Raw genomic sequence first — 15457 nt, 5'->3', positions numbered from 1 at the left:
ACACACAAGTGGAAACCTGGCAGATTCCGACTTGATACAAGGAAAAAAAAATTACTATGAAGGTGGTAAAACACTGGAACATGCCCAGGGAGGTGGTGGAATCTACCTCTTCAGAGGTGTTCAAACTCAGCAGGACACAACACTCAGCAACTTGGTCTGATTAGACCTGTTTGAAGCAGGCAGTTGGACTAGATGATCTCCAGAGGTCCCTTCCAGCTGAAATTTTTCTAAATTTCTACAATAACGACCAAGTTATGCTGCTAAGATACAACGCTTAATCAAGTGTTTGGTTTTTGGTTTTGGTTTTGGTTTTTTTGTAATGGTTCTTTCCCCATTCTTTGGTTTGCCACTGTGTAAATCTTTGCAAAGTATACTCTCCTAAACCCTGTGCTTCAGGAAGTTGAACTGTCTGGTCTCTAAGAATTTTTATTAATTCAGCTGAGGTCAAATTTGAAAAAGCACCATAAGAGAAGTGGGCAAACCCTAAAGAATTTAAACCAGAGCTAATTGATAAAGATTTTCAACATCTTTAATTCACACATTTTTTGAGCCCACCTGCAGTTGCATTTTCCTATTACTTTTTATTTTTAAACAATAATCTATGCCAAGAAAGGCTGAAAATAGACCTATTAAAGTGTAGTCTTGCACAACAATACCATGTTATAGTATTGATATGAACTATGAAATTATCTCACATTTTTCCTTGTACTCATCAGTGTAGCACTTAAATGCCAGAGTAATTTTTGCCTAAAAAAATCAGCAATAGATTCTAAAAGAGGACATTTTCTCATGACACTGTATATCAACCAACTTCCAATTTTCCATTGCTTCCAGCAGCATTTCTTTATGTTCCCTTTTTCTATATTCCTCTATATCTGCTGAGGCTGGAGGTTTTGAAACCTTCCAAGAACAACCAACTCTGTCAATTATCATCAGCCATTTCTCTGTGGGTCAAGATGAGCAGTCCCCTTTGTGTCTACCACAGAATGCTAGTTAACATCTTGAAGATTTGCATGAGAAAGCTGAGGGAAATATCCCAGCTCAAGCTAAGAGGCATGAAATACAGGCTTTAGGGAAGTCAAAGGGAGAAGAACACAGGAGATGCACTGGTGTGTGGTTGGTGAGTCTTCACTGTTGCTCCTGGAGATGCATAGCTATTGGGACTATCAGTGTCCGAAAAGGCAATCAGTACCTAGTTGGCATGTAGGAATTGTATTCTTACCGCATCAATGATAAGCAGTGGACTAAGTTGCAAATTGTTCATGTTTCTCCATAGCCATGCAACAGTGGGAGTCCTATCCTGGTGCTTTTGTGCATGCTGTAAAAAGCGGATCTAGATATATTCCCAATTTACCTGATGTTTCATAGAGTTCAAGGACAGAGCACCTAGGTGGCTTTCTCACTTTTCTGTTTGCATAACCCTTTCTTCTCCTGCAATACAGGTAACTTACTCCTGTTTGGGGGCACAACAACCAGATATAATCATTGATTGCAAGTGCTCACACACCGTTGGGTAAAAATTGTAAAATGCATGCAGAGACCTCAGAAATATGAGCTGTTACTGATAGGTGTCATACTACTCCTTGCAACTCTCCATGAAATCCTGGGCAGAAAACCACAGTTTAATAAATAGTTTTATTTTAAATCTGAGCACTGCAAATTTCAAATACAAGTAATTTATATAAGCGGTGGTTTTTGACAGAAGTGAAAACTTTTGATTTATGGCACCCTAATGCAAACTCAACTTATGTTCTAAGTGTAAATGTGTTGTTTGGGAAGTTTTTTTATTAAACATGCTGTGATCTGTCCAATTACATCTCCTCCCACAAGAGATACACTAATCCAGACATTGATCCTGGACTAAAGAGTGGCTCATATTTGTTGATAGGATAGCAATGCCATCTGCATTTTTTTTCACTAATACGCGTAACTACAATACCATCAAGCTACCTTTGCAGAAGGGGATAAGAGGATATGAGGAAGAAGGAAAGTGAATGTAGCCATCTTCATGGTCCTTTCCACCCCTCCTCCTATAGCGGAGTGGGTGTGTTTTGCACAGCACTATCTACGTTGTGGGGAGGCATTGGCTCCACAGTGGGACGTGTGAGGGACAGAGACAGACTTCTCTGTTGGACTGTTTGGACTGAGGGTCTTTGTACATGTGACAGCATTGCTGGGACCTAATAGTTTTGGTATGGTTTGGGCAAAATATATAAGTAGAATGAAACACTATTATGGTTACACATCTAGCTGTTTAGGTGGCTAGGAGGAGGGGATGGTTAAAATCTCTCTTTGGTGCCAACTGCTTGATTAGAAATGAAAGGCTGCCCACAACCGGATTTTTGTGAAAACCTCTAGGACAAATGGACACCATGAATTTTAATCTCTGTATTTGTTTTTTCTTGATACTTTTGTTACACAGGGCAGCTTTTATGTCCCGTCTGAAAACTGCATGCAACATGCATACAAATGGCATAAGGACCTCTGTCTTCTGCTCTTGAATGCTCAAAGAGGACTTCACGTGTACTACACCCTCATAATGAAGGAGATTCCTGATTTACCACAGCTGAAGTTGGGTAAGTGAACAGATATTTAAAATCACTGAATATTTTACAATGCTGCATTCTCAATACACATTTTAGTACCAAAATTCCTGGGTTGTTCAGAGATTTTTGAGGATTTTTGCCCCCGTTTTCTGATTAGTGTTTATTTTGGCACACTGTTAAATATGACTGCTTTCTCAGCTTATGCAAATCCATTTATAGGATGTGGCCTGATTGTAGAGGGGTAAAATGTTTTGATAAATTTCTCAGAATACTTGCCTTTCAGTGATTTTTGGACTCAGTTGCTTTTTGAAGACTTGAACTTCCAGGTCAATTGCCATGAAATCTGGGGAAGACTCTAGCATATTTTTTCCTCTTGAGCAGACTTTTTTTTAAAACTGAAAAGAAAAATCTGAAAGGTGATATGAATGTTTTTGAAACATACTCCTTCATTTAAAATTTGCGTTGTATTTATTCCCTGCCAATTACATAATTACAACTTGCTCTTTAAAATGATTCTGCTTTTCTTCCAAATTCAATTGTTTAATAGATTTTCTGGTTTTGGCAGAAGTTTGTTTTGGCTGGTCAGGCCTGTTAGGTCCCATGTGCAAGTGCTGGCTGGCTGGATTTGCAGGATGGAGCTCTGTAATTTGTGTTTAGTCATGTTTATAATGACAGCATGAGCTCCTGTGAAAATGAGGTGCATCCCTGACTAATTCCTGTTCTCCCACCTGTTTCTTTGAATTCAAGGAGTGTGGCTCATGATTTCACTTCTGTGTTTTTGTGTCTTTGTATTTCGGTATACAGGTTTTGAAGTTATCAGTTTGTTATGTTGCAGAAGTAATTATATTAGGACAGTCAATTGCATTGGTCAGCAGATTTAAAAAGGGAGAAAAAAACATTTTCTAGTTTCGCTGTATAGTGCTTGTGTACAAGAACTATCAAACATAACACATTATGCTTTACAGACTTATGGACTTGATAGCTCCTGTTTTCCACTTCATGTCATGTTCCCCATCATATATTTCCCTTCAAGATAGCCTAAAACTCATAGGGTGGGAAGACCACATACTGTGTTATTCAATCCAGCTACGAGGAAAAAAAAAATTACAGCATTTTTATTTGCAACTTATGAGCTCTCAGACAGAACCCAACATGCAACAAAACTCATGCTTCAGGCATCTGGGTTATCAGGCACATACAATAGATGATTTGTGTCTCACCTGGACAGGCTTATGGGTTGGGAAATGACAGAGTTATGTATGGTTGGTTGACCACAACTCAAGAACTACCCCAGAGCACATATTGGCTTTCTAAATACAATTAGCTTGGTTTTCAAATGACTACTAGTACTGAAGCAGGCACTTAATTTGCAAATGTACTTGTTGTAATGCATGCAGATTTGCTAAATGCAAATACCCTTTTTAGCCTCTTGAGCAGAGTGCTATTTGCATCATTTTATTCAGTCTGAAAATGTACTGAAGATTTCATTTTAAGGCTAAATTTCTGATGCTTGTTGCAAAACTCAGAAAAATCATGGGGTGTAAGATTCACCCAGTATGATGAATACAAAGCAAATGTTTATATCTGTCTCCTTACAATCATTGGGGAGAAACAGACCCATTTAGTACAATAAAATGTTATCTGACAAGCAGTGCTTTCTACCTTGGGATGGCATGAACTGCACCTTGTACTTGTTCATTTTTCTCCACTGACCAGGGGGAGAATGTAAATGACTCATTCAGCTGTAAACATCTATATTGGTCAGATTAATCTCGTCATAGGTTTCTAAAGATAGTTACCATAAATCCAAGACTGCAAATCTCTGCAAACTGTCTTAATTCTTTTTCCTAGCTCCCTGAGTAGTATATTAGAAAAAATAATGGCCTAGTTCAGACATTAAAAGAGGGAATGATTGTTTCCCAAATTTTACCAGCTGAGGATGGGTCTTTTCAAGGTGCTACCCATCTCAGTCTGTCCTTTCCCATTCCTTAGTAATATTTAAGAAGAGTCATTTGGGGACTGGGGAGGAGATTGGCCTGTTAGTTGTTCTGCTTTGTTTCTTTGTGGATACTATTAGAAAGTTCTGCATTGCAAAATCAAGCTGCCAAAGTCGGAGAGTTGATTTATGTCCTCCTTTGCCTTATAGTCTGTGGTGCATTTAAAGTGGAGTGTCCCTGTGCTGGATTCTCTCAGGACTACATCAAAGCACTGCTGCTTGCTGTAGAAGTGGAGAGGTACTTCACACTCCACAAGGCAGTGCAGAGATGCCCAATCTTTTACTAGTCAGACATCTGGTATCGCTTACACAGTCCTGTGTAGCACAATAGGAAGAACCATTTCTTGCACATCATTTGCTCAGACTTTGCAATGGTGAGACTTTGCATTCAGTTCTGGAGTTGGCCATAAATACCAAAGGCTAAAAAGCAAACTTCCTGTAAAGAGAGGGTAGACAATGAAAAGCCAAACTCTGTTGTCTTTGTCCTGACAACATTCCAGAACTTCTACAGGTTTAGTCGTCCAGGTTACATGAGCAGAAGTTGTACCTGCACCTGCACCAGTACAAGGTGGGTTGTGGAATGCCCACATCCAAACAGAAACCTGTCTGGCAGGGAAGAATGTCGAATGACCTATTTCTCACAGGAATAAACAGCAGAGTATTAACATTCCACATCTACTGTTCTCAAACTTGATCTCTTTCTTTGTGTTTTTTCCCTAGAGGAGCTATCTGTGGAAGAGTCGTTATCTCAGCTTTGTACGGAGCTGCAGGTATTTTCTTCAACAGAATCTGCCCATACGTTTTTCAAGTCCATTTTTCAAGTGCACTGAGACAGCCCAGTCACCTATCAGAGCGGGGAGAAAGGGAATTTGGTGCCATCAGAAAGTTTGTTGAATGTTTCTCTTCCACCAACAATTTCACATAATTTTGATTAGTCACTTACAAGATGTTTCTGTCACTTTTAACAAGTCACCAGCTGGATTGCTTTAACATCCTTCAGTGAGCCTAGCCCTCCGTATCAGAGTATGCAGAAAAAAATTATTTGGGGGTATGTTGCAATTACAGCTTTTATGCTGACAGGAGAAGAGATACTTTGGCAGGTTGTACAACCATATCTTTTCAAATAAAAATGCCTAAATATGTAGGGGGGCTCATAGGAGGAAAAAAGTGATTTTGACACAGAAATGTCTGAAATACTCCCTTGAACTTGCTTCTGCCATGTTTATTTCAAGTGAAACACAGACAAGTCGTCAAGGGTGCCAGGAAGAAATGCGAGCGTCAGTTGATCACTGGGGAAAATGTTTTATAATCAGAGATTTAATAGATTTGATTTGCTCAGTTTATTAGCAGGAGGGACAGCATAGGGAAGAATGACAAAATAACAATTAACAGAGGGAAGCTGAAGCCAAACTAAACTGGAAGTACATTCACACTCTGGTTACGAATGGTGGGCTAATGTTTGTCAGTCATTGGTGAAAAATGTTTGAAATGGCAAATTTCTTAATTTTAACTCATGACTTGGATACTTTGCAAGAAATCCGATTTCATATAAATTTGATTTAGAGAAACATAAGTTATTGGGCTCAGCTCTACTAGATTTAGAAGCTGAAAGGGTATAGGAGGTCAGACAACACAATCTAGAGTCTCCTTTGGACTTATTTTCTATGAGTCTGGGAAAGTCCAAATTGGCTTGGCATACATCAGAAAATGCCAGCATTAATTCCTCTGTATTTTCTAATTCCTGTCCAATTCTTGTTTTCCCAAAAAGCTTATTGACTTGTTTTGCATGGCAATATTAATAAAGCCAGACTGCTTTGACTGTTGTTTGAAAGCTGCTGGGAACAGCGTAGCAGCAGATATGTGAATACAACAGCTAGAATAGCTGGTTCTCTGGGGTGTTATGAAATCTTTGGTTTTCCTATACGCCGTGAAAACGTTTTGCCTTAGCATCCTGGGATGATAGCTTTCTATCCATCTATGCATAATTTGGTGCTAAAGACAGTGAATTTGCAGAGACTCTCACGACATACATGTTGAGATCTTGTACAATATTGGTGGGACATAGGCGCAGCATTAACCATCACCGCGGTGTAAGTGCTGAAGTCATATGTACTTCTGTATGGTGTAGAGATTATATTGGCAATGCTCTCCCAGTATTTTGCCGCTAGCAGTACGTGAACTGAAACCATTTCTTTTCAGCAGAATATAGGAAAACCAGTCCTTTGTGAAGGAAGGAAATGCTATTAAAAACCATACAGAGAGAAGCCTGTAGGGTTAGTCTCCCTTTACCACTGTGTTACCGGAGCCAGGTTCATTTTTAAAATTAAATACAAACAAAAGAAATTTTAAAAAGTGAGTTTAACCTGCCACAGCTTTGTATTCAACCCAAGAACACAGCAGATACTCAATGCAGGGAAATATTTTTTTAATTTGATTGATTTGTAAACAAACAAGCAAAAATAACTCCTCAAAAAAACCCTCTCAATTTGTTTTGCGTGACAGTATTGTTAAAGCCAGACTACCCTGAGTGGGGCTTGAAAGGTGCAGTCATAGGGAACAGCCCAGCAGCAGGTATGTGAATGGAGTAGCCAGAATCACATTTGGTGGTCATTTTAATTGCTGGGTTTTGCTCTGAGGAACTGAGTCCCTGGGATTTGACCTGCGTCGCTAGTGTTGCTAAGCTCTTGTCCTGTGTGTGGCAGTGGAGTAAGACTCTTGCAGTTAGAAGTAGGCATTGTCTTTTCCTTCCTCCCTTCCTTCCTTCCTTCCTTCCTTCCTTCTTTTCCTTCCTTCCTTCCTTCCTTCCTTTCTTCCTTCCTTCCTTCCTTTCTTCCTTCCTTCCTTCCTTCCTTCCTTCCTTCCTTCCTCTCTAATATGTTCAAAAGGTCAAGAACCAATGAACTAGAAAAACAGCCATCACACACCTATTCCTAGTATGGCTTGCATTAATAATGCATCTTTGAAGACTGTGCTTTCAGTTTATGATGTAAGAGGCAGCTTACTGACTAAATAAAAAAAAAATATTGACATACAACATATAAAATTGATTGCAGTAAATAAAGTAGTGCCCTGACTCTGCAAAGAGAAATGTTTGGACAGGATCTTTTCTCTACCAGTATCCGCCTGATTTTTCCGGTACCAGAATGGGTAGTGAAGCTTGGGCCATTTTGGTCAAGTTGTTAAAACATAACAGCATCCAAACAATGTAAATTCAGTGACAACATCTGTGTTATCCACACAGGCATTTTCTCTGTTTCTCTCTCTCTCACACAGACAATCTGCTTTTATTCATGGTTAGTTTGCAGTGTCACCAATCTGGAAACTACCTGCATAATACAATGTGAAAAATAAGCAGGCTTTTGGCTAGACTGCAGCCCTAACCAAAAAAAGTCCTGGCCAAGACTGATAAGCAATTCCTCTCATATTATTTCTGGAGTATTTCTGGTAGCATTACCGGTTTCATGGAAGCAGGGAGGGACCGTAGGAATAGTTGAAGGCTCAGTTCTGTACTCTTGTGCCAAAACATGGAAGTAAAATGCAATGTCAGTCTCTTGTGAAAGAAACTGTGAAACCAGGGAGATCGATACGCAGAGACCTTGCTGCTGACATGCACTTCCTGGGCTGCAGAGCTTTAGCGCAGAGTTGCAGCCTAGAGCTGGAGGGCACGGAGGGCCCCAGCGTGTCCTTATGTGGGAGAGAAGCAACAGCACACTCTGGGATGTCTGTTTTCATCATCTGTTGACAACACAGTGTTTTGGTTTGGGGTTTGTTGTTCGTCCCACCCCAGATCCCCCTGCAAATCACCCATCTGGTGTCCTAGTGTGATATGGCTGAGAAGGTTGCTTTTGCTATCAGAAAGGAGGTGACGGACCATGGCTTATTATTTCAGAGCATGCAGCACCATCTGGTGGATAATTTGGAACCCACTTTCTTTGATTTTTTTTCCCCGATTACTACTTCTGCAGTAAAGTATCTGCAAAAATTGAGGATGTTCCCACTTCTTGCTCTCCAATTGTGTAGCTGAGACCCTTTACGCTAAAATATGTGGCTTTTAAAGAGTAAGAGCAAAAGTCAAACCAGCTTTAGTTGGGGTAAAATAACTGAAAATAGTACCTTTAATAATAATTCTTAATCAAGAGGAATTTTTGTTGTTGTTGTTGTTCTTAAAAGGAATTAATCTAACATACAAAGTGATTTTCCTTCATGACATTGTCTTGATCTCAAAATGTCCTTTCTCTCCTCCAGCTGCTGAGCAATCCAGAGAAGATAGCAGAACAGATAAGTAAGGACCTCGCCTGGCTTTGCTCCCACCTCTTGGCCCTGTGGACCCAGTTCCTGGAGGTGGCAACGCTCCATCCAGAGGTCACAGCTTATCTGACTCAGGAACATCACATGCTAAGGGTAATGTTAAGAAGTTAAAAGCAAGTTCAGTAATAGTAACCTCCTGATAGACATTAATGATTTATCTGGACATATATTTCCAATACTATTCTGCCCATGTGAGTATTTACTTGAAACGGGGTGAGCAGGACAAGAGGTGAAGAAGAGGTGAAGCCCAGGATTTGAAATTGCAGATTTGAATTTCTGGAATGAAGGCTGTTGCTTTTATGGGACCCAGGATCCTGTGTAAAATGAGTGTACTTTGAACACCAGAATCAGACATGGAACAGGAGGTGGGTGGGAAGCGGTAGATATCGCCTGTACTTGCTACATAACCATAAATCATAAACATTTGTTTTAAAAAGCACAAGCATCACAATGACAAATAACCAAAAAGATGATTGTATCTCAACTTCTTTCACAAAACTATCGTGAGGAATATAGATTTGTTCTCTTCACTATGTCACACACATATATATATGTATACATATTCATGTATATACATATATATAGAGAGAGACCTAGTTCTTGCTTTTCTTTTAGTGAGATGCACACAACAAAATATTAATATTGTTCATGCGGAAATTGCTTCTTGTACTTGATAATAAAGAAGGCAAAAAAGCACTTGTCTTTTGAGCTAACTTTGTCAGATCTGCTTATCTGATTAGTTCAGCAAGTGCTGTGTCTTCCATTAGGACGTTTCTGGTTATTGACCAGACATCAGTTCAGCATATCACCTGAGCTGAATTCATAGTCTGATCTAATCATTAGAGTAGGGACACAGAGAAAAGGATAGGATTCACCTTGCTTAGCTTTAGGAGTCTACAGTGTAGGTATTGACATCTCAGCTTATGTTCTGGTTTCTGTCAAAGTCAGTGGAGGTCCGATTACGTTCCAGAGGGACCAGAACAACTCTCCGGTTGCTCTCCCCAAGAGCATGGTTGAGCTTGCAAAAAGGAGGCATAAAATTCAGGAATAGGTGACTGAGTGACTCCCTTGGTTAGTCTGACTAGGTCTCTCTTGACTCTGAGAGGACCTGGGTGGCTTTCAGCCAAAGGACCCAACTCCCTATGCTCCCAGCTCCAGCAAGGTGAATCCCAGCCTGTGGTTTGTTCCAGCCTCGACTAATGCCGACTGCCTGCTTGACCTTTGGCAAATTACATACCTTTGTGTGCTTCAGTTCCTCCCCATATAAACTGTGTGTAATGATACTTTTCCAGCTCTGAAAAACAGTTTGAGAGCCCCAGATGAAAAGTCATACTATTAAGATACAGTCTTCTTGAAGGGATGCTAGTCCTTTTTTTAGAAAGGCCGTTTGTTAAAGCATGCTGGGATTTTGGGAGATGCTGAGATGCTATGTCATATACTTTTTACTGCCATTTTCTGACACTGTAACAGAGGTCACTTTTACAAATATTATTAGTAATGTATGGGCTGCAGTTTAACAGCTTAGTACATTTGATTGCATATTATGCTGGATTCATTTAAACTCAAAGCTTATTCCAGGGCAGATAGCAGCACTGAATTTTTTATAGCTTATTTCACACTCTGTGCTCTGCCAGCCACTTCAGATCTGTGGCTGTTTTGTAATTGATTATCCAACACTGAACAGATCTAACGTCCATGAAGAGATTTGAAGAGCTCTCATTTGTAAGTATCATGACATAGGCAGATGTGTTTCTACCATGATAGGGCTTATTCTCTTCTGGGCTGATATATAAGACTTTCTTTACTCTCTTGGGAGTCACTGTTCCCATAGAAGAGGTGATCAATTATGAATTGTTCTAATTTAATAATTCACTCCACTGCTGCTATATGGTTTGCACGGTGGGAAAGGAAGAAATCTTCCCCACTTTAAGAAAACAGGGGTAAATGGTAAACTTAACAGCTTTTAGAAAAGTAGTCAGAAGATGCACGTAAGCAAATCTTGATTTTCTGTCAAGGGACACTTCTTACCTCCCAGCAAAACACACAACAACACCAGCTGCTTTGTGCCGGGCTGGGAAAGTGAAACAGAATTGAGCTCTTTAGTTTTTTCTGTCACCAGAATGGTGCAACGCAGATGGAGCATACTAAGGAATCCGGTCCTGGCAGTACTGTCTGTTATTAGCCTGATTCTACTTGGCACCTTTCAGCAGATCTCAGGTTTAACTTGTATGTTTCTCCCTCAGGTGAGAAGATTCTCAGAAGCTTTCTTCTACACTGAGCACCAGAAACTCGCTGTGCTCACGTTCCAGGAAGGCCTGTAAGTAACCCATTAACCCTCCCCTGTCACTGGAACGACAGAAAATGTAGTTTAAAATGTTTTACAATCAAGACTAAGGTCTTTTTCTGCTGGATATGGAGGAGTTTGGTTTAAGAGAAGTCACTGGGTCTGTTCTAGCTCCATATTGTAAAACCATTGAAATCACTGTCAAAAGTAAGTGACTGATCAGGCCCCAGAAATTACTAATTACAAGATTCTTATATTCTAGGGATACGATGCAGGAGATCCTCTTTCCCCACCTCTCTTCTCGGTCGCAGTTGAGTGCATTTCTCTTCAGAGCGTATCTCCACCAACACCACCAGCCTCGGGGCAGGCAGAAATACTTTTTTAAATCTTTCTTTAATTAACTTCCTAAACCCACTACACCAGATCCAGTGCTGGTACTTTTAATGGGAAATAACTGCTGACAAGCAACAAAAGCTTAGCATTTAAAAATTTGCTTTTTACCATCCCTAATATACACTTTTGGGGGTAGACAGTCATGGATTTCTTTTGACATTTAGTCCAGCCCTACTTTCTATAGCGAAAAGGATCTTTAAATGCAGACAGGAGCATTAAACAGCCAATGCAAAGCTGTGGATATTCACTAGATGCGGCAGTGGAGGATGGGAATGGGGAATACAATCACGTTAGCTGGAGGAGCCGTGGGAGTGATTAAGCTCAGGGCTGATAATTAATTGACAGAAAAGCCACAGTGCAAAACAGTCCGGGAAAACAAACATTGCACTGGGCTGCATTCATAAAAATATGCTATAAAACTTTGGCAAGGTAAATATTTCCTTCTGTTTGACACTTCCTGCTTGGAACCAAACTGGGCAGTATGAGGAGCCAGTTTTAAAGCTACACCAGGGCAAATCCTGCCTTCAGTTTTAGCCAATGATCCCAAGTGGAGCACATGGATAATACTCAGGACCTGACCCCTGAAGGCAGAGTTCAAAGAAAGATGCTCAGATTTGAATTTCTGAGAAACGAGGGATGTCCGGACTATTTGTCCACTGAAACAGCCTGTCACCACGGGGGGCCCACAGCATTACCAGTGTGGAAACCCATCTTTCAGAAGGGGCTTAAAGGCCATGACATCAGGCCCTGTCATGATGATGAGGCTTAAGTGAGACATCTGCTTCTGACCTAGTGCAAAGAAGAAAATTACTTTCTCAAAGCTGTCACTAGGGACATCAGGGCTGATTCAGTGTCGATGGAAAGGGCCATGACTTCATTAATGGATGGGTTGTACAAGGCTACCTTGTTCTGCCAAATTAGAGCAGCACCATGGCTGCAGGGGCCCAGCTGTGCTCACTTAGTCCTCCCACGTCAGGTCTGAAGTGAGCTATGTACAAGGAAAACCCGATGTCAAGATCCTGGGGTGAGGGCACAGACACTCATGGCCCCATGCAAGCAAACATAACCCTGCACAGGGGGAAGCCTAATTGCATGAAGTGCTTTTATTTCTCCAGGCAGCCACAGAACTAGCCCATTTCCTACAGATAAACATAATTTTTCCGCAGTGATTATCAAGGAGACTGAGTAAAAAAAAGTAAAATAGTTTACAAACTTTAAAAGTTGGACTATGTAGGAAATTTGGTCTATACAGGCCTCATGGCAGAGTCATGTTCTCTTTTTGATTTTGCAAGATGATGTAGTTGGAAAAACAGTCTTGGCTGCTGGAGTACTATTAATGTTGGGGGTGGCAGTCGGGAGTATTAATTGGGTTCACAGAGTCTCCAGGTGAGATCAGCTCTCAGCGTGCCAGGTGCTGTACAACCACCTCAAACAGTAACAGTTTTTCTCCCCAGTTCTTTCTTCCTTCTTACCAGATAAGAGCTTTTTTGTGCCTCCCGAACTGTTGTTGCGAGTTCTGTGTGAGGCCTTGCACCTACATGCCTGGCAGCATTTGACTGCTTAGACAGAAGAGGACACACCATTTTCAATAGGTTGGGTGTCACACAGGGTGGGACGCTCTAGCAGGTGACATATCCTCCCAATATTTTACAGAAAAAATATTTTTTCTCACACCTTTCAATATCAATGATTCATCTTTTGTGACACAGATTGATCTCGAAGCAAGTTTAGTTTATTATTTTTACATGTGGTCTTTAGTAAAATGCTGATGCTATTAATTAATATGTCAGTGAGAACTTTATTACGGTGCCAAGAATTAACTCTAAACACCCAGGTGTTGCTGCAGGCAAGAATGAGCAGTTAGCTGTTTGTGACTCCTGTCTGAGTCATGTTTTAGCAAACAATGACTTGTTTATTTTTGAGGAAAAAATAACTGGCCTACAGGTACGAGCAAATGATAGACAGCAACAATTATGTTCTGAAGCTGAAGCTGATATGCTGGTCTGAACAAGTTATTTGTGTCTGGACATAGGAATCTTCCATGCTGGCGTGAATTACAAACCTGCTGTTTGAGTTTTGCTTCATAATGTGTAAAGTGTGTTTTTTCCAGTTAATTGCCACATGATGATTACCTGCCTTTTGCAATGATAATCTGAAATATTGCCATTGTGCTGTCCTATGGGATCTGTGCAGAATTGCTTTCAGCTGACCATCTATGAAAATTTTGTTGCCTTCCTCTTTATTGCTTAAAGATAAACAGACTAATTCATCAAAGAGTCAGCACAAATAAACAAACTTTGTATTTTATGTTTTCCTCTTTTTTTGAGGAAGGTGCTTACATAGGAAAGCTCATCAGAACTAAAAATCATTGTATTTATTATAGCTGAACCCACAGTGTGCCAGTTTAATGTCACATTCACTGATGAAAGCCAGGTAGCATTTTACATGGCCCAAAAGATGGAAACAGGCAGTTATTCTAGTTCTGCCAACAGGCAGTGGCTGAATTGATGTGTCTTAGCTCTTCCGGATGCATACGTATGTGAGATATCGCAGCGCTCTGAGGACTGGTGTAAGTGAGATAGAGGGCCCGCCATGCGTCCTTCTTGGCCTTGTTCCTCCCTATATTGCTCAACCAAATTTTTGATTATTGCTTCCTGCGTCTGGGTTTTGAAACCCTTGCCACAGCCAGAGTGACAGATCTCTTTTCCTGACCAGAACGCCAGCTGAGGGATCTGGTCTCAGCGAGCTGCAGTGACCCCTGGGAGGGCAGCGATGAGTTAGGGTAGCTAACAGGAGCCTGTGGCAGCGGCAGCTGGAATAATTTCAAAGAGACAGAGGTTTTGCAATGAGGGAGTGTGCAAGTTGTAGGTATCTCTAACTGAGAGATAGAAATCAACTCACGAGAAACCTCCTAGGGGTGCTGGGTACCCCCTCGTCGTGCAGTACTGCCTCCTCTCCTTTTGCCTCTGTCCTCTGCCTACACATCCAGCTTTGCTGCCGGGCTTGCAGGAGTGATGGAGAAACAGCACGGTAACTACTCAAACACTCAATTTCTTTTGTACTTTGCTGCCAGGATCCAAAGTCATGGACAGATTTCTACAGAAATTCGTAATTCGGAGTACTTCACCAGCATGCCCCCACTTCCGGCAGAATGCCTCGACATAGATGGGGACTGGAACACGCTCCCAGTTATCTTTGAAGATAGGTACATGGATATGCCTTGCAAAGGTGAGTGAAACACCACAAGGTACAGCTTCATGAGACAGCTTGAGCTGAGGGAGGTTCACTTCCCCAGCCCAAGCTAAGCGATCTCACATCCCTTGGGCTGACGCTGGCTTGGATCGGAGTGTGATCCACTATGTAATACAGCTGAATTATTCTGTTTTCCCTAGTAGCAAACTAGAGTATTTCCTGTAGCTTCATATTTTTCATCTTCAAAGTAAGCTGTTTAGTTACAAGAGCTGGAGGCAAAATCTGGAAAGAAAACAAAATCTTTCAGATTTTTGTTACAGTACAAATTCAAAAGAAAAACAGTGCTATGAATTTCATCCCCAGTGTGACATCTAGTGGTAAGAAAACTCAGAACAAAAAACTCAGTTTCAGCATAAGGCCCAACACTTTCCCTAAAAGGCAGTATTGCTTTCCAAAAAAATATTTTCCCCTTGAGTACCCAGATCAAATTTTTAATTAAGAAATTATTTAGTTCCATAGATTTATAGTAAAACCTCATCACCCTTGGTTCCCTTTTCTTTTTACTAAACTATTAAGATTAGCAAGGAAGCAGTATGTATTAATATTATAGGTGACCATAGTCTAGTAAATATGGCCTGTGGTCCAAAATTTCCACTCTTCCAGAGTGCCTAAATTTTGACAATGCTCATTACAGATATTTAAACTGACTCACAAGCAAGAGCTATACTATGAACAATG

At 40.7% G+C, this 15457-nt stretch overlaps 1 protein-coding gene across 1 annotated transcript in view; it reads left to right on the top strand.

Moving 5' to 3' along the window:
- Positions 1-2422: 2422 nt before the first annotated feature.
- Positions 2423-15457, top strand: part of FAM135B (family with sequence similarity 135, member B) — a gene marked incomplete at its 5' end in the record, with an annotated part of 27019 nt that continues 13984 nt past the window's right edge. The window contains 5 exons of the mRNA XM_009588045.1: positions 2423-2576; positions 5263-5312; positions 8788-8943; positions 11094-11167; positions 14601-14755. Coding sequence (XP_009586340.1) covers positions 2423-2576; positions 5263-5312; positions 8788-8943; positions 11094-11167; positions 14601-14755 — 589 coding nt within the window. The remainder of the gene's footprint in view (positions 2577-5262; positions 5313-8787; positions 8944-11093; positions 11168-14600; positions 14756-15457) is intronic.

This window comes from Fulmarus glacialis, unplaced genomic scaffold, assembly GCF_000690835.1.
Source record: "Fulmarus glacialis isolate BGI_N327 unplaced genomic scaffold, ASM69083v1 scaffold1710, whole genome shotgun sequence".
In the NCBI taxonomy this organism is placed as follows: domain Eukaryota; kingdom Metazoa; phylum Chordata; class Aves; order Procellariiformes; family Procellariidae; genus Fulmarus; species Fulmarus glacialis.
The sequence above is the reverse complement of the archived record's forward strand: the minus strand, read 5'-3'. Positions and strand labels throughout refer to the sequence as shown.